Source organism: Staurois parvus, unplaced genomic scaffold (genome assembly GCF_062004578.1).
Source record: "Staurois parvus isolate SC_StPar_1 unplaced genomic scaffold, SC_StPar_1.0 ptg000644l, whole genome shotgun sequence".
Classification (NCBI taxonomy): Eukaryota; Metazoa; Chordata; class Amphibia; order Anura; family Ranidae; genus Staurois; species Staurois parvus.
The window spans coordinates 2244977-2270110 of record NW_028318440.1 but is presented as its reverse complement, the minus strand read 5'-3'; the positions used below and the strand labels follow the sequence as shown (position 1 = coordinate 2270110).

General features: G+C 42.3%; 1 protein-coding gene across 1 annotated transcript in view; it reads right to left on the bottom strand.

Moving 5' to 3' along the window:
- Positions 1–25134, bottom strand: part of DENND4C (DENN domain containing 4C) — a 180365-nt gene that overhangs the window by 123481 nt on the left and 31750 nt on the right. The window contains exon 2 of the mRNA XM_089693962.1: positions 15109–15429. Coding sequence (XP_089550088.1) covers positions 15109–15413 — 305 coding nt within the window. The 5' untranslated portion in view covers positions 15414–15429. The remainder of the gene's footprint in view (positions 1–15108; positions 15430–25134) is intronic.

Below are 25134 nucleotides of genomic sequence, written 5' to 3'. Positions count from 1 at the left end.
CCCATGACAATAAATGTGATATATGTGGCACAGTGAACTATACCTTTTTCTAAAAATCACTACACTTATAAGACAACGAACAGCAATGGCTCAAGTTGCCTTATAAGGACAACGAAGAAGAGCAATGCACATTTTTGGCTCAGGTCAGTCAGATCTATAAAACACACCAATAAAATGATACTAAAAAAGTAATTTACTTCTGTACTTTAAACAACAAAGATGCAATACCTTACCTATTCTGTGCAATGGTTTTGCACAGTGCAGCCCCAATGCTGCTCTTTCGAGGTCTCCTGTCGGTGTCCTGGCACTCCTCTGCTCCAAGTTCCCCTATAACAAGCTGCTTACTATAAGGAGACTTGTACATGCTCGCTCCATGCAGGCTGTGTGTGTCCACTGACAAACAGAGCTGGCTTGGCCCTGCTCTCTCCTCACTGGCTATGACTGCCAATGGCTCCTGCTGCCAATGAGGAGGTAGAGAGCTGAAAGCTGCTGTTCTCATGCACATCGCTGGATCGAGATCGGGCTCAGACAAGTATAAGGGGGGACAGGGAGCTGCAAACTGAAGGGGTTTTTTGACCTTCATGCAGAGAGTTTCCATTTATAGTGTAAAGCACTGCACAAAATGTTGCCACTATATAAATACAGCAGTAGGCTTCAATTTTGGGCAGTGTGTGTGTGTAAACTGTGTTTGTGCTGGATGAGTGGGCTTTCAGTGACAGCCCTGGGTCTCATACTAATGATCTGTATCCCAATCACAAGAGTGCAGTCATACCCTTTTGACTGGCTGTCACAGTAATCATTCACATTGTTGCCCGCTCCAATGTTGTTCCTCTGTGAAGAGGATTGGCAACAGGAAGAAAAGATACAATGTAAATGTTAGGCTGGCCACACACAAAACAGTTTTAGATTTACCAAAACCATGAAATATGAGGCCAAACCTAAACACTTTCAATGTGCATGCAATCAGGTAGGCCCTTGCATTACATAGCTGAAGATAAATATAAAGGAAATTGGATAAGAAAATTGTATAATCTATGGCCAGATTATGTCTCAGTTAGTGGCATGTTTTTGGTAAGGAAAAAAAAGTTTTACACTTACTATCAGTATGAATATTAGTGTTAGTGTGCACAGATGTGTACAGGTTAAAAAAAAAAGGAATGCTATTGTTTCCTGACCTTACTATGGGAACAAAGAGCAAAAAACACACATATATGTGGTATCACTGCAATCACCAGCAATGGAATTTATTTTGCAGATATTTCTTGGGTGGTAGGTGCATCATGGCAGTGGCATAAAAATAAAAGGCTATAGTTTAAAGAAATGCTATTTTTTACTATTTTGTTTCCTTTTTTTTTTATAACAAAAATCAGGAGATATCTGTTAACATTTACCACCAAATAAAAGCTGAATCAGTCCTGAAAACCAGCTATAATCCACCTGGATACACTAAGTATTTGTGATGATATGTACCGTTATGCTAACACATGTCAAAGTTGTAAAACTTGAATCTGGACATTGGTTTTGTGTTGACACTGGTCATGAAGGGATTAAGAACCTGTGTTCTACACACACAAAGAAAAGAAAAAAATCCTGAGCTCATTCTGCAATCATAAAAAGTGATTTATGGGGCACTATATAACTGACAATCTTTTCACTCACAGATACAATACACCTCCTAATTGTATACTGTGTCACAAAAACACAGCATTTTTAAAGTGGACCATCCACTAACATCTCTGCTGGAGAAAAGTATGTAGATGGCATAAAGCTGGCTCAAACAAATAATGACTAGGCAGAGCAGTCACCAAAAGGACTGCCAGCTAAGCATCTGTGAGCTCAGAACATCACCACATGATGCTGTACATCTTTCTAAAAAGCAAATCATTTTTAGAGTTTTTTTCTTAGTCTTAAAAGAACTCCACTTTTAGCTGGAAATGCTCCAAGTAATGAAATGAGTCAATCTAATTAAAACACTTTGAATTTGCTTTATGTGCGGATAGAAGCAGGATGCTGATTAATGGTGCAGGTACAAACCGACCACTGAAGCCCATACTGTGGTGTAAAGCTGGCCATACATGGATGGAAAATTGTTCATAAAAAAAAAAAAAACGATTTGATAAGTTTGATCATTTAACTTTCAAAATGGGCTCATTTCGATTCTCGAATTGCAAGGTTTTATGCCAAAAGAACAAACCGCCATGTTGGAATTTTGTTGCTCAATCAAATGATTTTCTAAACATTAGTAGTGGGACAGATCATAAACAGTTCGTAAAAAAGTACAGCACACGTGCGTGTGAAAATGTTACCCCTGAATCGTTTGATCAACAAACAATGTACCATTTATGTAGTTAACGATTGATAATGTGTGAAGTGTTGAAAACAATAAGATACAATGATGGAGTTACCACACAGGCGCTCGACAGATCTTTGAAAAAAGCAAACGTTTTTTTCAGACGATTTTCTATCCATGTATGGCCAGCTTTAGACACAGAAACAAAGAAAAACACTTTACAGCAGGGAAACAGATTTGTATTTGCACCTTTGTACAGGCATAAGTGGATATCTTAGGGAGCCCCAGATAGCAGAAAAAAGGGCATAAACATTAACTCTACTGGCAGCAGTAAAATCCGAATCCAAAGCCACTTGATGGGAATGCTGTGTGCCAGCATAAGGCTGCCTTAGGGCAATAGGGTGGGGGGGGGGCAGTAAAATCCGAATCCCCAGCCACTTGCTGGGAATTCACATTTTTAAAATACCTGTCCATCGGAGGGAAGGGGGATGGGGAGCAGAGGACACTGCTGGGGGAGAAGTAGGGAGGGCTTAGAGGTCACTGCTATGGGGAAAATAGGGGGAAGAGGACACAACCGGGGGGTGGGGGGGGATGTGAAGGGTGGTAGAAGACACTGCTATGGGGGTGGTAGCATTGTCCTCTGCACATCATGTCTGCCCCCCCTAGTAGTGACCTCCTCTCCCCATTTCCCCCATAGCAGTAACCTCTGCCACCCCCCCCCCCCCCAGCAATGTCCTTTGCCTCCCCCCTTCCCTACCACAGCAGAGTCCCAGCAGTATCCTACCTCTGTACAGAAGAGAGTGGAAGGCAGCACAGTTCTGTACTGATGTCATCTCTCCCCCTGGGGGTTAATATGAAAAGTTAATTTGGCCAGCTCCTCCTCCCACCCTCCATCCTGAGCTGTGCTGCCTTCCGCTCTCTGCTGTGCACTAAGGATGACAGTAGCGGAGGCTGGAGGAAGGGGAGAGAGATGGACTGGCACCTAAAATGTGGGGGTTGGCGGCACAGGGACCTGTTTGCAATCTACCTGTCACCTTTCTACAGTTGACAGGAAGACTTTAATAGACGTTCTAGTGCTTACACACGTTTACATGCATTTTTGCCATGTTTGGCAATTCTTCTGCTTTCAGAAGGACATTTAACTGTCCCTAAACTCTGTAGCTGCTAAACTCTGATACCAGCTTATGTATGCATGGACAGATAGGCTTTTACTGAGTTAAGTTCAGGGGCTTTGGCAAAAAAATGACAAAAGCCTCTAAATTCAAGTTTAGGAGGCCTTACTCTATCCAAACAAAATTAAAAAAATTTAAAATTTAAAAATGAAAAAAAAAAAAAGAAAGTTTTTTGGTTTGACAAACTTTATTTGCCCTCCTCTTCTCTGGTCCCTACAATGTTTACTGGTTTTTAGAATACTACTCTCAATCTGTTGGCATGACAGGGGGTACAGGAAGCCAAAAATGCCCGATAAATGTTGACGTTTCATATTTCAGCATCCTTTTCAATTGCTTAGAGCAAATCTGGCCCGCCAGGCCATTTTATGTGGCCCTCGTACCTCTCCTACAGCTTCAGCACTCCGCTTGTTTCCACCCGTACCCTTGTGTCAGCAGTCGACAGCAGAGAGGACGTCAAAACTCCTACAGATCCTGCGACACTGTACAGCTGCAGCACCTCCTAGTCTCTGCTGCCCCTGGTGTCAGCATTCAGCAGACTCTGGCAGCTGATTCCAGCCCTTCTCTGGTCCTTCTCCAGACCCTGCACTTTCTACTTCCCAGCTCCTCCCCCAGCTTCATTGTTTCCCACAGCAGCACAAGGTAAGAGGGATGCACTGTGATGTAAGGGACAGTGGGGGGGACTCCTTGACTTCTGATGGTGGGGGGCTCTTGACATCTGATGTAAGGGGGAGGAAGGGGTTCTACTCTGGGCATCTGTCATGAGAATACAATTCTATGCCAGTTGAAAAGGAGAGTTGAACACCACTGGTATCATGGACAAGAAACTTTACTGGAGACTGCTAAGACAGAACACCATGGCTTCCAGAAAATATATAATGTTTTTGGGGGTTTTGTGTAATCTTCAGGCCTAAAATGATTTTTTTAAACACGTGTGCAAAAAACGCAAAAAAGGCTCTGGCAGCAAAAGGAATAAAGGATAAATTTACCTTGGGAACATGTTACTTGTCCCACTCCTGCAGCGGCTCAGCGATCTGAGCCATCTGTGTGATCGGCTTGCAGTTCTCAATTAATTACCACAGCAGTGTTGAGCGCTCTGGTAGTTCATGGATTCTTCCTGTCAGTGTCAAACTGCCTGCCTGTACAATGTACGAAGTATGGACAGATCGATTGCACTGACAGTCTGCTGCAGTCCTGCATGGCACCAGCGATCTGTTGATCGCTGGTGCAATGCTTTCCAGGCTCCTAGAAAAAAATCAAATTAAATGCACATTTTTTTATCTGCAAAAAAATGTGTATTTTTTTTATAAAGGTGAACTTATCCTTTAATGGAGCGGACACTGAAGCTTGACTGGCTTCTCAGCATGTGCTTGTACAGAGAATAATGTTTTGTTTTTTTGTTTTTTTTCTTATTGGGGTCGGTGCCTCATTTACTCACTCAGCAAATGTGCTTCTGCTGAGCATTAAGAGAACCTGACACTCCCCTTTCCTAACAAGCACCCAATAGGTGCTCATCACACTGCTAGGTCTTTCCCCTCCCTGCTAGTCCTCGGGTGCAGTGCTGAAAACAAGCAGGAAGTTGAGGAGGAGATAAACAACTCAATGTTAAAAACATTAAAAGTTTAAGTTGCCATAAAGCCCCTGTCGTTTTTAAAAGTCATAGACATTCATAAAAGCACCTCAGATTTAAATACGGTTTTGGTTCGAATTTTTTTTTTTTAATTTTTATGAAGACAAATAGATTGTCATGAGGGACAAGTAGATTGGGACCCCAATTTAGTCCCTTGGACAAGTAGTTTTTTTAAAAAAAATTTCCACACACTGTAGTGGTACAGGAAAAAGTCTGCATCTTTGAAGAAGACCATGATATTTATGCAGGACAATGCTCCATCACATGAATCTAAGTACTCCACTGCATGGCTAGCCAGTAAAGATGAAAGAATAATGACATGGCCCCCTTCCTCACCTGACAAACTCTATTGAGAACTTCTGGGCCCTTCCTAAATGGGAGATTTACGGTGAAGGAAAACAGTACACCTCTTTGAAAAGTGTCTGAGAGGCTGTGGTTGCTGCTGCACAAAAAGTTGATAGTCAACAGATCAATAAATTGACAGACTCCAAAGGCTTATGACTGTTATTGAAAAGAAAGGTAACTATATTGGTCTCCGATTTATTTATTTTTTTTCATTTTGAGTTATTATTCTCACTTTAACAGGTGAAAATAAACAAGTGAGATGGTAAAATGTTTCATGTTACATAATTCTGTACACTAATAGTTGCCCAATAATTATGTACATATAGATATTCTCCTAACAAAGCGAAAACCTCATTTTTACTTTTTTATACATTCAGGTTTGAGGGTTAACATTTTGGATTGACCAAGAGCACCGTAGTTGTTAAATAATGAAATGAATCCTCAAAAATACAACTTGCCTAATAACTGTGCACACAGCGTAGTTATACTTTAATTGAACAAGTGAGGTTAGAAGTTGACTAGTTTCTACTGTATGTAGAAGTGAGCCTAATTTTGTGCTCTCCAGCTTTAGGAGAGACCAAGTCTAATTAACAGATGGTAGTTAACACGTACTGTATAAAAAAAAACAAATAAATAAATATAAAAAAAAAAAAAAAACACAGGTTTAAGCTATGTATACACCCCTTTTAAAAATACTTTCTTACAGCAGATGTACTATGCTCCATTTATGTCAGTCCATCATATACACATGCAGGGCCAAAGACCAATTTAGTACTTTATATTTCAACTATGAGCATTAAATCACAAATTTCTGAGAAATACATACAATGGACTGAATGTGACTGTGCTATCAAAGCCACCAAAGCCAAGCATGAAATTATACGGTACAGTTGTCTGCAGGGCTATGTGCTCTTAAAACATCACAACTGGGCTGGATGACTTGGCAGAATACCAGTACTTGTCCATGACCAATGCTGGGTTTCCAGGAAACCTAAGTCAAAGGGTCTACACACAGCAGGTGCACACCTAATTACACAAGATCAGGACGTATGAAAGGAAGAAGGGAAAGGTGAGAGCAACAAAGGCTTATAGCCAGCCTTTAGAAGGAAGATGAGGCATTAACGGAGCTCACAAAACAGCATTTTATAATGAGGTTAGCAGAAAAACATTCTGCAATGCTAACATTCTCTAATTGGCATGAAGCTTTGTAAAGTGCAAAAGCGGTATATAACATCTGCCTAATGCACGATGGACAGCATTAACATCAACATGAAACAAGAAAAATGTCATTAAAAAATGTCATTAAAGAGCATGTATAGCCAAAATGTTTTTGTAAGTTTAGGTAGAGTAGGGAAAGACTGGAAGCCCTGTAAAGTGTATACTGTTGTCTGTGTCCTCGCATGGTAGATCCACCCTCCCTATGTATCCCAATAACTTGTTGCCAAAACAGAAAGTGATAGGAAAAAATTTTTCCGTTGTCACCAAAACAAGAGATGGGGGAAACATGTTTTGGCAAATACGTTCCAAGGACTCATTTATATTTGTGGCAGCATTGCAGTTCCTTCTTAAAAGTGATCCACGGTGGACTTCCTTTCAGGGGGAAGTAGACAGGTGACTGGGAGGCGATAGGTCACCTCCTCACCACTTGGTTTAACCCTCCTTAAAGCACAGATGTCAAACTGGCGGTTCTCCAGCTGTTGCCAAACTACAAGTCCCACAAAGCATTGCAAGATTGACAGTTACAAGCATGACTCCCAAAGGTAGAGGCATGATGGGACTTGTAGTTTCGCAACATCTGGAGGGCCACCAGTTTGACACCCCTGCCATAAAAGATAAGTTGACCTTTGAAACAGGTTACACACGTTTTTAGGGTGGAACACGTAACATGTTCCCATAGCCGCAGCTGCACCCGCTGCCCCCCCTCCCTCAGACAAATAGTACGGGGAGAAGTTTCCCCGTACTATCAGATTTGAAAACAGTGCGGCAGTGTGGGACTCCGCCAACACGGCTGCGTCAATCATTCACTGTGTTCTGTAAATTAATGTCTACAAGTGCCGACAGCCTTAGCGGCTGTGGGCTTGTAGTTTTCAATGAACTACCACGGTGCTTTGGTAGTTCATTGAAGCTTCCTGTCAGTGTATCTGCTTGAGCGTACATCCCGTACGGCAAGCAGACTTTCTGACAGGTCTGCAGGAGACCTGCATGGCATCAGCGATCTACTGATTGCTGGTGTAATGCTTTCCAGGCTCCTTTGGACAAAAATTACCTGCAAAATAAATGTGCAATTATTATTATTGTCCAAAAGGTGAATTTATCCTTTAAAGCCTATACCACAACATAGTTGCAGCAAAGCCATTTTCGGCAGAGGTACTGAGAGGACTGTTTGCCCTGGCATCTTGGCTGCGGCATTTGTACATCCCTGTCCAGCAACTCAGCTGGGCTCTTCAGCTTCTGCTGCTGACAATCAAATGCAGAGAGGAGAAAGTGGGGGGCAGGGCTGAGCCCTACTGTGTATAAAGGGCAACTCTAGAGCAGCGCTGCCAATCGTCAGTATTTTTGCTGGCAGCCATTTTTCTCCTGCCATTAAATGCTCATAACAGGAAAATGTTGCCAGTTAAAAATATGGCTGTGACACTCTGCTCGGAACAGAGTATGTGCAGTTCAAGTCTAGAGTCAGCAGACCATCCGAGTACCTGCTACAGTGTGTTCCAGTGGTGCCTCAGCATGTTGTGTGAGGTCATGGTGCAAGGGAGCGAGCAAAGCAGCCGGAGTCCTGGTACGCAGGTCTGTGGGACGAGAGTAAGGAAAGCGGGGAGCGGCAATGTCAGTGCGGTTTCAACTGCAGTGGCCTGAAGAGACCACCTGGCATGGAGAGGGACTGTCACTGTGACTCAGAAGGGGACATGTCATGTCAGTGAGGTATCATCATTTGTGCTGCTGCATACTGCTGTGGGTGTTGGAGTCGATTTCGTGTGTGTCTGCCTTCTCATTCTAGTTTTCTGCCCTCCCGAGTCCTGTCTCTGAGCTACTTACTATATTGAAAATAAAAAAAAATATTTTTTGCCTTAAAATCTACCTTAAATCACATTGCTAACTGCATATTGAACTTATTTGTGGCTCAAATACTGAAGTTTGCACTTAAAACCGTAATTTTTTAACTTTCGGAAATGCCAGTAAAAACTTATCTGTGGCAGTGAATTTCAATATGGTAGGTTGGCAACACTGCTCTATAGACACACTCAGCTCAGGAGCGAGCACACATTGTGTGCCCCCATAGCAAGCACCTTGCTATGGGGGCACATGAAGAGGAGGAATCAAAAACGGGACCCTAGAAGAGGAGGTGAGTATCCTAGATTGTAAGCTCCAAGGAGCAGGGCCCTCCTATCCCTCTTGTATTGAATTGTATTGTTGCTGTATTGTCTACCGTTATATTGTAAAGCGCTGAGCAAACTATTGGCACTATATAAATCCTGTATAATAATAATATGCTTACTATTTGAATTTTTTTTATAAATCACCATCAGTGTCACTTTAATTACCTATAATGAAAGGCAACAAACTCACAATACATAAATATTCTAAGCATTAAAAAGTTATTATTCGTGACTTTTGCACAAATGCTGAGATATTTGCAGTTCAATTTTTAGATAGATATATATATATATATATATATATACACACATATACATACCTTGTTATGTACTGTGCACAGGTAGAATACTTTGTACGCATAATATGTAGCACTATATTGTAGTGCTATTTAAAGAAACTATATTACAGCACAAGTTTAGCAGAGGAAGCTTCTCTCTGAAATACAAAGCAAAAACTTCCTTTGCAAACATTACAACATACAGAAAAGACTGCCTGTTTGTTCCACAGGAAGCAATGCTTTGTTTTGATTTTAATTATTAGGACTGAAAAGAAAACATTGCTTGCATGTCCTTAAACATAAAAGTCCCCATGCAACTTTGACAGGAGATAGGAGATAGTGCTGCACCGCAATGAAAATTCTGGAGCCAAAACAGAAAACGAAAATTCAAAATGCACTTGGCCGAAAACCGAAATGCGCAGTTTTTAAAAATGAATATATATTTTTTGGAAAAAAAATACACTTTGATTAAAAAAAAAAACCAATATATACCCCATATTTTGTAAAATATGAAAGAGGATGTTACGGCGAGTAAATAGATACCTAACATGTCACGCTTTAAAATTGTGCACGCTCGTGGAATGGCGTGAAACTGTTGTACTTAAAAATGTCCACGGGTTATGCCTAAAAATTTCTACAAGTTAGCTGTGTAGTTACAGAGGAGGTCTAGTGCGAGAATTATTGCTCTTGCCCCGATGTTCGTGGCGATATCTCACATGTGTGGTTTGAACACCATTTACATATGTGGGCATGGCCTACGGATGCATTCACCACTATGTGCGAGCACAGGCACTTAAAACTTTTTTTTTATTATTAATTTAATGGAGTTTTTTTTTTTTTTGCACTGTTCTTTTTAAAAAAATTAAATCACTTTTATTCTTATCACAAGAAATGCATGCATCCCTTAGATAGAAATAATTAGTGACAGGTCCTGTTCATGGAGAGATAAGGGGTCAATAAGACCCCACATCTCTCCTCTGCAATGTAAAGCATTGGATCCAAAAAAAAAAAAAAAGCATTGATCTACTGCTTTAAAAAAAAAAATGGCCAGAATGGGAAGTGACATCACTGCAGTCCTCCAAGGGCATAAAGATGTGTGGCGCCCATCTTTATTTCACTCATCTTTATGCCCAGCACTGGGATCAATGGTTTCTCAGGTAAGTTTGAACTACCGAGCGGCGGCAGCTGCCAGCGGGAGGGCAGCAGCGACAGTGGGCGGGTGGCGAGGTTTTTTCGGTACCTGTATTGGCCGACTGCCGAAAGGGGTGTTTTCGGCTGAAACGTTTCGGCCACTGAAATTTCAGTGCATCCCTACTAGGAGAGATTTTTCATAACTCAAAAGAGCACTTTTGTGTTTTGTTTACATATAATTTTCAGTTTGAAAGAATAATTGTGTTTTCAGTGCAAGTATCCTCATTAGGTCCTCCTCTAGAACCTCTGCATTTTTCTTATATACTGTACCTGGTTCAGCTTATTATAAAAATCTTCTAAAATGCACTTCCCTGGTGATTTTCATTGTGTGGCCCACCCAGCACTGAAAAGCCATTCCTACAAATCTGTACACTCCAGAACCTCTACCTTGGTACACGTGAAGCCTAAGCTCTGTTATGGCAGAAGGGGTTCAAGACTGGCCTTAGATTTAAGTGAAAGCAATACATGCAGAGGAGGACAAGGTGCAGAAGTAAGAAGATTTTGAAGAACTGAAAGGCATGTCACATGAAAAACAGTCAGGGGAACTGCATTTTTAGGATTGCAAAAATGCTGTAGAAAGGAGGACCAAACGCTGTCATGTCCACTTAGTGGCGCATTCTCTACTTTTCCAAAGCCATGCCTATTTTAACAAGGTCCACCTCTTTGGGTTTGGAGACCACGGAGAAATGGAGATGTATTGCCACAAGATTAGTAGGTGCTACTTATTTACATGATCATATGCTGTTCACTAGAATAGGAAAATACAGCACCACTGAATAGACAGGGAACATAGAGTGCCTACCAAAGGCTTCCTCATTACAATGACAATACCAGTCCACTCTTTTGTATAAATCCTATCACTGCCAGCAACTGAGATCATGAGCTTATAAACAGAGATAAGTTATAGCCAACTACGTCCGTCCATCAAAGACTCTCTACAGACAATATAATTATTCAGGCCCTGGGATAGCTCCCCAGGCAGTCCCACTCCAATTACAAAAAAGAAAAGAAAATAAACATTTTTACACACATACATCCCCACTGATGTAGTGGTTAAAGTGATTGTACAGTCTTTATTTTTTTTTTTTCAAATAACCAACAGGGTTATACCTACCTGCCCCGAGCAATGGAACTGCACAGAGCGGCCCCGAACCTCCATTTCCAGGGTCCCCCACGGGCACTCCTGGCCCCTCCCCTTCTCAGTGTACCACCACAGACAGCCACTCCCTATCGTGGCACATCTGCATGCGCGATTATGAGCCCTACTGCCCGTGTCCATTGACACAGGTGTGTTTGGCCCTGGCCCCTGCTCCCTCATCACATGATTTGATTGAGCAGAAAAAACAAATGGTTCCCTCTGCCTCAGCAACCTGCAAGAGTGGGTAGAAGAGGAGAGAGCTGCTGTAAATGGGCACAGCACTGGGTCAAGTGAAAGCTCAGGTAAGTATTAGGGAGGTGAGGGGGCAATACGTTAACCTAAACATTTTTTACCTTAAAAGCAGGGATCTTTAAAATGCAGCCCACAGGGCGGCCTATTGTTTGCCTTTCTCCAGCTCTTGGGGCACTAATATTTCCACTGTTACGAGGCACTATTCCTGTTACCACTGACACCAGAGATGGGGAACTATTTCTCCACTGGTACCAATGATGGGACCACTAAGCCTATGGCACGGTTTACTCCCACTGATGTCAAGACTCCCACGGATCACAGTCCAGCCCCCCCCCCGAATATTTGAAGGGCAGTAAACTGGCCCTTTGTTTCCAACGTTTGGAGACCCCTGCTTTAAAGGATAAGTTTGCCTTTTAACAAAAAATAATAAATGCTCTTTTTTTGCAGGTAAAGTGGAGGTAGTGGGGGCCAGTACTTTCTAAATATGGGTGTAACATGTAATGTTACGAAAGGCGAACTTATCTTTTAATGCAAGAAATGCATTAATGTAAAAAATGTTTAGGCCTTACAACCACTTTAGGTAGAAGATTAACTGCCAATGAAAGAACAAAGAAAGCCCTTCACAAATTGGCTACAAGGAATCGTGTGAAAATGTTAGAATATACATAACAGCATATCATTAGCAGCTAGTTCACTGAACATTTTTAACTTGTTGCTTGCAGATGCTCTTTAACCAGTTTTTATCAAAGTACATTAGTTGGGAAATACACAAACACAGACAGTCTGAAAACAGGGGACAGACAGACAATCTAGATTCTGGAGCATACAGCACAGTTTTCAAATTCAAGCAGGAGGGAATTCTCCATTTTATTACACAAGGGAAAGACACCGCCAGTGGAAATATCTGGCTGGGCTTTTATGGAAATTTGGCTCATATTACTCTTCCTCCTTAGTAAGTTTCACAGCCAGATAAAATGAACGTGAGAGCAAAGTGTAAGAGAAATTATGACAAATCTTCCTCTATTACATTTGCATGAAAGAATGCAGAGTCTACTAAATCTTATCAGGCCATTCCCAAAATGTACAACATTGGACCAGCAAATTACAAACCTTCCTACCTGCATCATGTGATTTTCATCAGCATAAAGTGTGCATTTCCAATTCATGGTGTCATTTATTGTCCTGTATCAGAAGTTTCAGTGTTCAAACGTGAGGCATGTTGCATTGTTTTGTGGGTGAAAGCTAAACTGTAATTGGATCTTATATAGACATACACAGGGAGAGCAATCAGAAATGCCCATGTGATCGCAAGGACCAGATAAAGGCAAGCAAAGGATCTCATTTGGCCCCCAGGCAGCAATTTGGAGACCACTGTTCTAAACCTTGAATTTAGGTTTACTTAAACAGGATAGGAGATCTTTAACATTTCAAAAATACATTTTAGTCCTAAAAATAACTAAACCAGAAATGTTTTTCATCATTCCTAAAAGATGGCTACTAACAAGAAACAAGTGCTAAGAAAAGGCTGCCTATTAACCCCAAAAAATCTGTGATGCAACTTTAGTAGCCTTCCTAACTTAAGCGAGAGCAGATAAGCAAAATCCTAAAAAAAAATAAATAAATAAAAACTTATTTTTGAACTGCAAGCTTGGAACATGCAATCCATAAGAAAGGGGAATAGAAAGTGTACAAATAATGTACATAAAAAATAAAAACAAAACTATACAGATCCCTTTTATCTGTTCACAGTACACACATAAAAAAAGTGTTACAGACCACTAATGTTCGCCTTTACATACACTTGAAATTAAATTATTATAAGTACTGCTATAGTCAATGCTGCTTCTGAGATGAAGAAACAATTTCCCCAAAGACCAGCAAAGACTGACCTTCATGACAACCTACAAATCAAACCGTGAGCATAGGTGCTCTCCTAAGTATTCTGGAAGCAGTCCAATGGAATCTCAACTATGCTTTAGCTATGTCATGGTACTGGCTGTCAGCACACAATATTACACCACATAAAACAATGTCACAACTAAAATTTTACTGGTGTTAAAAACACCAATTAGTGGAATTCCTTTGAAGAGCGCTGAGTTTACAAAAGCAAAAGGGTCAAGATGTGCTAAACGTGAAGAGCCAAGGAACTGAAAGCACATCATTAAATCTCATACTACATTAATATACAGTTATTATTATAATACAGTATTTATAAAGTGCCAACAGTTCGCTCAGCACTGTACATTACAAAGGGGGACAGAACATGCGACAGTACAATAACAATACAATGAGATACACGAGGGGTTCGAGGGCCCCACTCTTTTGAACTTACAATCTAGGAGGGAGGGGATAGTGGTACAGAAGGAGATAGCTGTGGGGGATGGAGTGGTAGGAAGAGTGGAGGAGGTCGGCAAATGAGCAGGGGTTGGGGTAGGCTTCCCTGAAGAGGTGGGTTTTCAGGGTGCGCCTAAAGGAGAGGAGAGTAGGTGATAGTCTGATGGGTTGGGGCAGGGAGTTCCAGAGGATGGGTGACACCCTGGAGAAATCCTGGAGGCGGGCATGGGAGGAGGAGACCAGGGAACTAGAGAGAAGGAGGTCTTGTGAGGAGCGGAGTGTGCGTGTTGGGTGGTACTTGGATATTAGGTCGGTGATGTAATTTGGGGCAGTATGGTGGACAGCTTTGTACGTCAGTGTTAGTGTTTTGAATTTGATCCGTTGTGCAATCGGAAGCCAGTGGAGGGATTGGCAGAGGGGGGTGGCGGAAACGGAGCGGTTGGTAAGGTGAATGAGTCTGGCTGCCGTATTCAGGATCGACTGAAGCGGGGATAGCCTGTGGCGGGGCAGGCCAGTGAGGAAGGAGTTAAAGTAATTGAGTCGTGATATGATGAGGGAGTACAATACAGTAAGCCATGAATAGAATACAGATGACTGGTTTTGCTAGTACGGTCAAGAGGAGATAGGCAGACACAGATTCCCCATTTCTTTGTTGTTTTGACTACACTGCAGAAATCACACAGAAAGATATTTGCCTTCTAACTTTCACTAAGCCTACTTGAACGTAAACCGGAGAATATGACTGAACTAATGCACCTGTCAAATGCGGACAATGGAAAAACTTGAAGTCCAATTCATGTCAGATTCAAAAGAATGCAATAAAATGAATACATTTTAAAAGAGCATATATAATAGGCTTAACTACAGTGTTCTATCCATACCCTTTTTTTATTTTTTTTTAGCTGGGAGGAGAGGAGTTGCAAAGTTCGTGGCACATAAAAAGGTATGGTCAATTATCATAATTGTGGTCTCTTAGACTACCATGACCTATCTGAATCTAACATCAAATATTTATTAAATAACCTCCTTTAATTATATAATATTTGTATGTCTAACAATTGTATTAATAACACATTTAAATCATTCATAAAAATGAACAGCAGAGTTTACCCGACATCTGTCAACGGTGCTTTTCCCCTTTCTCGTTTGTAACAAACAAACAGCTCTGGGCTCTTCAGACTGCCATGGTTAAGATTTGCTTGAAGACCACTTGGTGTGACCTCAATGCATGTATACCCCTCTGGCACAGTTTCACCAACAGTTTTGTTTATAACAACAATATCTGTAATTGGTGCTTTGGGGCCTGCTGCTTTAGTCTCCACACGTCCCATATCATGGTCCAAGAGTTTGGAGGTTTCAGTCAATCCTGCCACTACAAAGTAATCTGCAATCCGAGGACCTTTATCTTCCATCATTTCTGCAGTTAGCCGCCTACAAGAAAGTAAATTAGGATAGATTTAGTATAAATCCAAAGATTTTGTTTAACAAGTACCTTCTCACAAATTCACTATAAATTATAATATTCATAATACTTTTTGGGCTAAAAAGGAAATGCTGACATATAAATCAACACTGGGTTCCACAGTGTATCCATGTGTCAACTGACAAGCAAAACAAAATTTCCATTTAGTACAGCAAATACTCCCAGAGGCTGCACAAGCAATGTAACAGAATAATAGCCACCAAATAATGGATAAGTCATGAAATGGGATGTGTCTTTGCTAGCTATGAGAAAGTTCCAAGAAAAAAAAAAACAAAATCTACATTGTCAGATCTCCCTGATAGCTTTAAAGTGGTTGTAAAGGCTCAAGGTTTTTTGCCTTCATGCATTCTGTGTATGAAGGTAAAAAACCTTCTCTGTGCAGCAGTGCCCCCAGCCCCCTCTAATACTCACCTAAGCCCCCTCTCAATCCAGCAATGTGCACTAGAGTCTCGACTAGCCCCGGACTCCCTCTCCTCATTGGCTGGGACAGACGTGGGAGCTATTGACTCCCACTGCTGTCAATAACAGCCAATGAGAAGAGAGAGGGGGCTGGGCCACGCCGCAGCTCCGTGTGTGAATGGACACACAGAGATGTGGGTGCACCCCATAGCAAGCTGCTTGCTGTGGGGGCACCCAACAGGAGGGAGGGGCCAAGGGGACCCAAGAAGAGGAGGATCCAGGCAGCTCTGTGCAAAACCACTGCACACAACAGGTAAGGATAGACATGTTTATTTTTTTCTAAAAAAATAAAAACTAAGCCTTTAGAATCACTTTAAGGCAAAGTTCACAAATTTCCTAGCAGAAATCACAGCTAAACAGCTGCTAAGAGGTTTGTCAAAATCATCATAAAATCTTATCTTCCTGCCCTCTAGTGGCCAGTCTACATATTTCCACATTTAATACACTAACAAAATATGGATGACCAGACAAGTAAATATGTATCATCATTCATAAGGCATACACAATTAAAACTCAAATTGTGCACTCACTGAACAGAACTTTTAGTTTCCTATAAAAACACAACTCCAGTTAAAACTTTTTTTAATTTTTTTTAATTCTGGACAGGGCGTGAAATTATTACAACCTCTACCAGCATGGATTATTGCTAATGTAAAAACCTCTAAGTTCAAAAAAAGGAACACAAAAAAATCACAAAGGTTAATATGAATACAGAAACTAAACTTAATGAAAATGTTACTATGCTTGCATAAAAAATTAACTTCTAATTTTAAATAAAAGATTTGTCAAAACTGCCTTACCAGTATTTTTTTATACTGCACTTTTTTGGTGAATGGAGTAGGGGTACTACGTACCCCATAAACATTCACACGGTGGGGAGGGGGGGGATCTGGGCGCCCAGATCTCAACAAGCCCCACACAACCACCAGCCAGGGTTGTGGGGGAAGAATCCCTTGTCCTCATGAACATGGGGATAAGGTGCTTTCAGGGGGTGCTTGCTCGTTCCCCCCCCTTTTCTGACCTGCTGGGCTACATTTTTTAGTGAATGCCAACAAACCTTTTGTGCAGTATCTTACCGCATTTATGTGTTGTGGTAAGATACCACTTTGTGAATCATCCCCTTTATTTTTTAAGTAGATGAAGGATTGAAGATTCAACTCCGCACACTTTATATTACTTTAGTCATTGCACTTTCTATTTTTCTTTATGGGACTTTTATTTAAGGTTTTTGGGGTATTTATATAGATTTAATTTATTGTTATTACTATATTGATTGCGCTGCGCCTATTTGTGTTTATATAATTCGACGCAGTTCTCTGCATAAGTGTGGTTTATGCTGGAGTGCGAAGATGCAGTTGAACACAGCAAATTAATCATGGCTTCTCTGCTTTTTCACAGGTAAATTGCTGCTCTCATCTCCACTCTAAACTGTAACTTCAGCAAGGCAGAGACTTCTGCTATCTCTGGGTAAATTGCTGCTCTCATCGCCACTCTAATCTGTAACTTCAGCAACGAATAGACTTTCTGCAAATCTCAGAACAATTAGGGCAGCACAGTGGCTAAATGGTTAGCACTTCCGCATGGCAGTACTAGGGTCGTTGGTTCCAGCCACGGCACCTCCTGCCTGGAGTTTGCATGTTCTTCCTGTGCCTGCGTGGGTTTCCTCCGGGTACTCCGGTTTCCTCCCACACTCCAAAGACATGCTAGTAGGTTAATTGGATCCTGTCTAAATTGGCCCTTCTATATAAATGTGAATCAGGGACCTTAGATTGTACGCCCCTTGAGCGTTAGGGACTGATGTGAATGTACAATATATATGTAAAGTGCTGCATAAATTGACGGCTCTATATAAGTACTTGAAATAAATACTTTTTTTTGGGTCTGTTTTTGGTGATTGATTCTCACCTTCTCTTGCAAATCTTTTATGACACTGACCTGTGTCTGGTCTGTCTTTGAGAAACATCCTCCCAATTCATGTGATCCTTATCAGTTCCTAATTAAGGCGGAGAAGAGTTGCTCATTTGACCATCTTCCTATAACTTTAGACCAGCTCATGGGGGGAGGTCACAGATGGGGTGCAGTTCTCTGCGCGAGTGTGGTTTATGCTGGAGTATGAAGATGCAGTTAAACACAGCTTTTAACTAAAGCAGGATAACCCAAGCAGCAGGAAGATACAACAACAAACTCTACTGCAGGCTGGATGGACTGCAAGCAAACACCCTGGGAAACATTTCCTACAAGTCTGAGTCCCACATCATCTACCTTTTTAATATGCCGCCTCTACTCTTCCTTTTCATATTACTATCCTGCTTTCCCAAAATCTCAACTCTTTATCCCTCTGCTCCAACCCAAAACTTCATATCACCCTCACTTCAACCATCTCCATACTACTGCTCTCATCACCTCCTGCTGACCAAAACACCAGGATAGGAAGGCATGTGCACACATATACATCCTGCTACCATGTTACTTTCCTCACCCTCCTTCTCCTAACCTCTGGGGATATCTCCCCAAACCCTGGTCCTCCACTATTTCACCCCCACACCAGGCATCCTCTTTCCTCCAGGAAAAGCCGCAATCCCCTCAATTTAATATCAGTCCCCATGCTCCCAAAACCACCCTCCCTTTTTCATGTGCACTCTGGAATGCCCGCTCTGCCTGTAATAAGTTCACCTCTGTCCATGACCTTTTTGTCTTCTGCTCTCTTAACCTACTAGCAATTACAGAAACCTGTCTTCAAGCAGCAGATTCTTCTTCTCCTGCAGCATTTTCCTATTGAGGCCTTCTCTGGACTCACCCAGACCCAGTGGTGAGAAAGGTGGTGGAGTTGGTTTGCTTCTATCCCCACTGTGCACCTTTCAAGTCCTCCCTAACCCTCCCTCTCTATCCTTCTCTTCTTTTGAGACTCACTGCGTTCAGCTGTTTTCTTACATTTCTCTAACGATTGCAGTGATCTATCAGCCTCCTGGACCGGCGTCCCGCTTTCTTGATGATTTCTCCACCTAGCTACCCTACTTTCTCTCCTCTGAAATACCCACTATCACTCTTGGAGATTTTAACATCCCCATTAATGTCAACAACCTGGCTACATCCCAACTCTTCAGCATAACCTCATCTTTTGCATTAGCACAATGTATACAGTTCTCCATTCACTCTGATAGGAATACATTAGACCTTGTTTTCTCCTGACGTTGCACTCCCTACAACCTCACAAACACCCCCTTTCCTCTCTCTGATCACAATCTCATCACCTTCACAGTGTCCTCATCATCAAACAACTATCCCTCCAAGCAGCAAACAATTACCCTCAGAAAACTTCACAATTTGAACCCTGCTCCTTTCCACTCTGCAACTGACTGCCTCTATAACAGAATCTCTCCCCTGTCCTGCCCTGGCCACTGCTGTCTACAACAGTTCATTTTCATCCACACTAGACTCACTTGCTCCTCCAACTACACGAAGCATCAGACCCCGACCGTTACAACCTTGACAGACTGACAACACCAGAAATCTTAAACGACATAGTCGTGCGCTGGAGCGATTGTGGCGTAAAACCAAATTTCACCAAGCATTCACCCTATATAAATCTGCTTTCTTAACATACAATTCCTCCCTCCATGCTGCCAAAAAAGCATACTTTGTCACTCTCATCAATAGCTTATCATCCAGTCCTCGTCGTCTCTTCTCCACTTTTAACTCTCTACTTTCTCCACCTCCACTTCCACCCAGTACCTCACGAGATTGCAAATCATTTCAAAAACAAGATTGATGCAATTCGTAGGGACATCTCTACTGCATAGACATCCATCACACTTGGCGTACCTTATACTAAACCTTCATCAACACTTTCCTCTTTTGACCTTGCTGCTACCGAAGAGGTCACTAAGGTTTTTTCAGAAGCCCGTCTCACCACCTGCCCCCTGGATTCTGTCCCCTCACAACTACTACGGTCACCCTCTTCTTCAATCCTATGCTCCCTCACTCACATCTTCAATCTCTCCCTCTCTAACGGTGCCTTCCCTTCCCCTCTAAAGCATGCACACATCACTCCCATACTTAAAAAGCCCTCCCTGGGCCCCACCAACGTGAATAAGTTAAGACCCATCTCCCTGCTCCCGTTTACCTCTAAACTCTTAGAACACAATCTACAATCGCCTGAGCTCCTACCTCACTGACAACAACCTTCTTGACCCTTTACAGTCTGGCTTTCGCTCACTCCACTCCACTGAAACTGCCCTACTAAAACTCACTAATGATCTACTAACAGCTAAAACCAATGACCACTACTCTGTACTCTTACTACTTGACTGACCTCTCTGCGGCTTTTGATACTGTTGACCATCCCCTCCTCCTCAAAAAACTGTCTTGGCCTCCGAGACTCTGCTGTCTCCTGGTTCTCCTCCTATTGCAGCGCTCCTTCAGCGTTACCTATAACTCTGGCTCCTCCTCTCCACTCCCTTTTTCTGTAGGGGTCCCTCAAGGTTCCGTCCTTGGACCCCTACTCTTCTCCATCTACACCTCCTCCCTTGGTCACTTGATAAACTCCCATGGCTTTAAGTACAATCTCTATGCTGATGACACACAAATCTATCTTTCTACTCCTCACCTCTTCAGTCTCCTTTCACATTACTAAGCGACATATCGGCATGGATGTCACTCCACTTCCTCAAACTCAATCTTTCAAAAACTGAGCTCTGAGCTCCAGCCCATGCCCCCTCCCCTGACTTCTCCATCAGGACCAATAATACAACCATCGGTTCCTCCCCTCATGCAAGGGTACTAGGTGTAGTAACTCCAATCTGTCCTTTCAGCCCCAAATCCAATCGCTGTCCAAATCTTGTAGACTTCACCTCCGCAACATCTCCAAGATACGCCCCTTCTTAACATCGGAAACTATTAAGCAACTTATTCACTTATTTATCTCTCGCCTTGACTATTGTAACTCCCTCCTCATTGGCCTACCTCATCACATGCTATCCCCTCTTCAGTCTATCATGAATGCTGCTGCCAGACTCATCCACCTTACTAACCGTTCTGTATCGGCCACCCATCTCTGCCAATCCCTCCACTGGCTTCCCGTTGCCCAACGGATAAAATTCAAAACATTAACAATAACATATAAAGCCATTTATAACTCTGACCCAAATTATATCACCAATCTTGTCTCCAAATATCACCAAAACCGTACTCTCCACTACTCGCACGACCTCATGCTCTCTAGCTCCCTTGTCTCCTCCTCCCATGCTCGTCTCCAGGACTTCTCCAGAGCTTCACCCATCCTCTGGAACTCTCTACCCCAATTTATCAGACTATCGCTTACTCTGCTCACTTTTAGGCGATCTCTGAAAACCCATCTGTTCAGGGAAGCCTATCCTGCCCTCAGCTAATAATGGAATCTTCTACTCCTCCTACCAGTCCATCCCCCACAGTACTACCTTTTGTACCACTAGCCCCTCCCTTCTAGATTGTAAGCTCCAAGGAGCAGGGCCCTCCTAACCCTATTGTATTGAACTGTATTGTTGCTGTATTGTCTCCCGTTATATTGTAAAGCGCTGAGCAAACTGTTGACGCTATATAAATCCTGTATAATAATAATAATATATTTAAGGATGTTGGGAAATCACCTATAGTCTTCAGCTGGCAATCTGTTATTTTCTTTGGCACTTATAGATTTGCGCTAATTGATATATAGCACTAAATCACAAGGGATGAACAATATTCTTTGTGATAGCTGGGCAGTGACAGGTACTTTTTACTGAGGGATCTGTTGTCTATTAGACCCGATTGCTCTAATGCCCTGCCAATCAAACCAAGATTGGTTTGATCAGCTGCTTCACTAGCAGGCAACATCTAGTAAACAAACAGCCAAAACCAAAGTGGCTAAATTCTTGTCACTTCCACTTTCTAGTGTCACCGAGAAGGAACAGAAGTACTTTCCATTCTTCTGTGTCCTTCACATGCGAAAGGTCGCTTTGCTCCTGGGTTGCCTGGCACAATAGGAGAGCACAGGAAAGTCGGTGGGCAGCCCCTTTCTGTGCCCAATAAAAGTGATTAAGTGGCTGTAGAGCTGCCTGGACCAATTTTACAGGAAAGCCCATTGCCTGCTCTAAAAAATATCAGGATCACAGTTGTAGCTGAAGCCAACCGGTGCAACCACTTCCACCCAAGGAAGTATGGGTACATCCTAAGGGCTGGAAGAGGTCGATTTAATTCAAAAGGTTAGCCCTTTTTCCCAAACGAAAAAAATATATATATATTTATGCAAGAGGATCAGTCATTTTGATATTTTTTTCTAGCAAAGCTTGGAGTTGTCACAACTCTCCAGTCATTTAAAGTGGTAGTAAACCCTTTTATTTCATTATTACCTATAGGTAAGCTTATAATAAAGCTTACCTGCAGGTAAAATGAATATCTCCTAAACTTGCACAGTTTAGAAGATATTACAATGAGCAGCACCGATGCATGTACTCTGAAGAAACAGCATACCATGCTGTTCCTTCAGAGCTCTTGTGCAGTGCCAGGGCTCCCGCATGCATGTGCGAGAGTGACATCATTGCGGCTCAGCCAAACAGTTGGAGCCCGCAAACCTGGAAAAAGACCAAGTGAATATAGAAAACCTGTCAGTGGTGACAGGGTCGCTGCTGGAGGGATCTGTTCTAAAGGTAAGTCTGACATAATGTGCTAGTATGCAGTGCATACTAGCACATTATGGCTTCAATCTGCTGGGGAGACCTTTTTTTTTTTTCTTGGTAACTTTACTACTGCTTTAATAACTACATGTAAGATATCATCACTGGAGCAGGATGTAACAATCCTGACTACTTCTCCATCAGTTTATCACTTTCTGATAAGGAAAGACAGCTTCTATTCTGCAGAACACAAAACAGTTTAGCTCAAACAGACCAGCTGACTAAAACAGTCACACTGTTATCATGCCTACTTTCAGTGTTTTAATATTCAAAATGTAACTACGGACTAAATAAAAATGACACATTGGGGATGATTTACTAAAACTGGAGAGTACAAAATCTGGTGCAGATCTGCATAGAAACCAATCAGCTTCCAGGTTTTTTTTGTCAAAGCCTAATTGAACAAGCTGAAGTTAGAAACCGACTGGCTACCATTGAAAGCTGCATCAGATTTTGCACTCCCCAGCTTAATAAATAAACCCCACTGTATGTGAAGCAGTCTGTCAGTGGTAAGGGCTGAAACTCACTTTTATACTACAGTGCAGAAACACACACCGCAACATGGGTTAGAGCTTGTGGTCCATTTATGCACTAAGGCAAGGGTCTCCAAACTTTCTAAACAAAGGGCCACTTTAATGTCCTTCAGACTTTAGGGGCACTTTTGCCACATTTGATACTAAGGGGAGGAATAGTGCCCCATCATTTGTATCATTGGGAGGAATGGTCCCCCATTATTGGTGTCCGTGGGAGAAATGGTGCCCCATTATTGGTGTCAGTTGGCAGAATAGTCTCTCATATCAGTGGGAGGAATAGAGCCCCAAGGGCCAGATAAAGGCAAGCAGAGGGTAAAGTAAGAAACCACTGCACTAAGGCAATGTAGCTGTATTGCACATGTTGGCAGCACACTACAACATACAGTAACACATTACCATACACTGTGGTGCACTGCATCAGAAAAAACGCTGCATGTCTGTTTTTCACTAGCTCTGCATTCTGTCTGAAGACTTGCTGGAAAACCAGCAATCAGTGCTTGCAGACAATGGCTAAGGGTGCTGATTAGTGTATTCAGACGGGGGGCAATGCAGCACCAACGCACATAAGTTCCAGGGCACCATATTACACCATATTACAAAGTAATATACTATAATGCATTGTAGTACAAAAATAATGCATGTCCACTTGCTAATGTGTTCCTGTGCATTGGCAAAAAATGAATGGGCAGTCTTAAGAGAACACACATTAAGGGCTCGTTCACACTTGACTGTTTTACCAACGCTTGCCAAATGCCCCTATAGCATTTGGCAAGCGTTGGTCCGGCGTTTGCGGAGCGTATTTTAACGCTCCGCAAACGCCGCATGCGCGGTTTAGCGGAGGTTGCTAGGCATTTGCCGAGCGTTAAAAACGTCCCACAAACGCCTAGAATGACGTTTGAATGGTGTTACCGCTCCGCAAATGCCCCGCAACCAGCATTTGCGGAGCGGCACCATAGACAAGAATAGGAGGCTTCAACGCCTCCTGTCTCGTCCAGAGGCGTCCGTTTTGCCGCGCTGCGACGCTACGCGACACTACCGCTCCCGTTAGAAAGCACCATGTGCTGCAATGTGCAGAATTGCCAGAGGCATTTGGGAAGCGGTAAAAACACTTCCCAAACGCCTCTCTGCCGCCTGCACACAACGCTAGTGTGAACGTAGCCTTACACATGACACAATGACTAACAAGCATGAATTAACACATTGCACACGAAACTGACAAGTGTGATTGGGCCCTAAAAGTTAAAAATGTACTTTTCCGTTTCCTCTGCACTTATAAGATCCTAAAACAAGCAAGCTAATCAAACATAGCTTTCTTGCCTCTGCCCGCTCCAAATTGTCTGCTCATGTGACTGGCTCTATAGTCTGCATAGAGCAAGAAGTCAAATCAGGCATCTCAGGCTGGCCAACAAAGATACCATTAAAAGTGATGTGGTGAGCTCTGGGGCACTGTAATGCAGGTGCATTCTGGAGGATCGATGGGATGCCTTTCAAAATGAATGGTACCACAAAGCACTAAGAAACCCTGTTTGTGCTACCACACATTAGCACAATGCAAATAGTGAGAACTAGCCCTAAATATCAGTGATCCGCTGACCTTTTCTGAATTGGTATTTATTGCTCATAGACTATTAGGCACCTTGCATATTGGGCATTTTAATAACGCTGGTAACGTTAGCTGTGTAAAGTCACGGCTTTTGTCAGAGTTTTTGCATTAGTGTTTAGCCGCGTTTGCTTTTTTAGCAATAACATTTTTTTCGCAAAACAAAAAACAAAAAAACGCCGGTTTACTGCGATTTACCGTGTTTTTCAGCGGTAGAGAGTTTTTACAGCTAAAAAAAATCTCCTCTAGAAACCCACTACTTCTGGGGGTTTTTTTCCAGCCATAAAACGCTGATTACAGTCTATGTGTGCATGAACACATAGGATAACATGCTGGGGAGTTTACTGGCTGTAAAAAAAAAAGTCAAAAGCC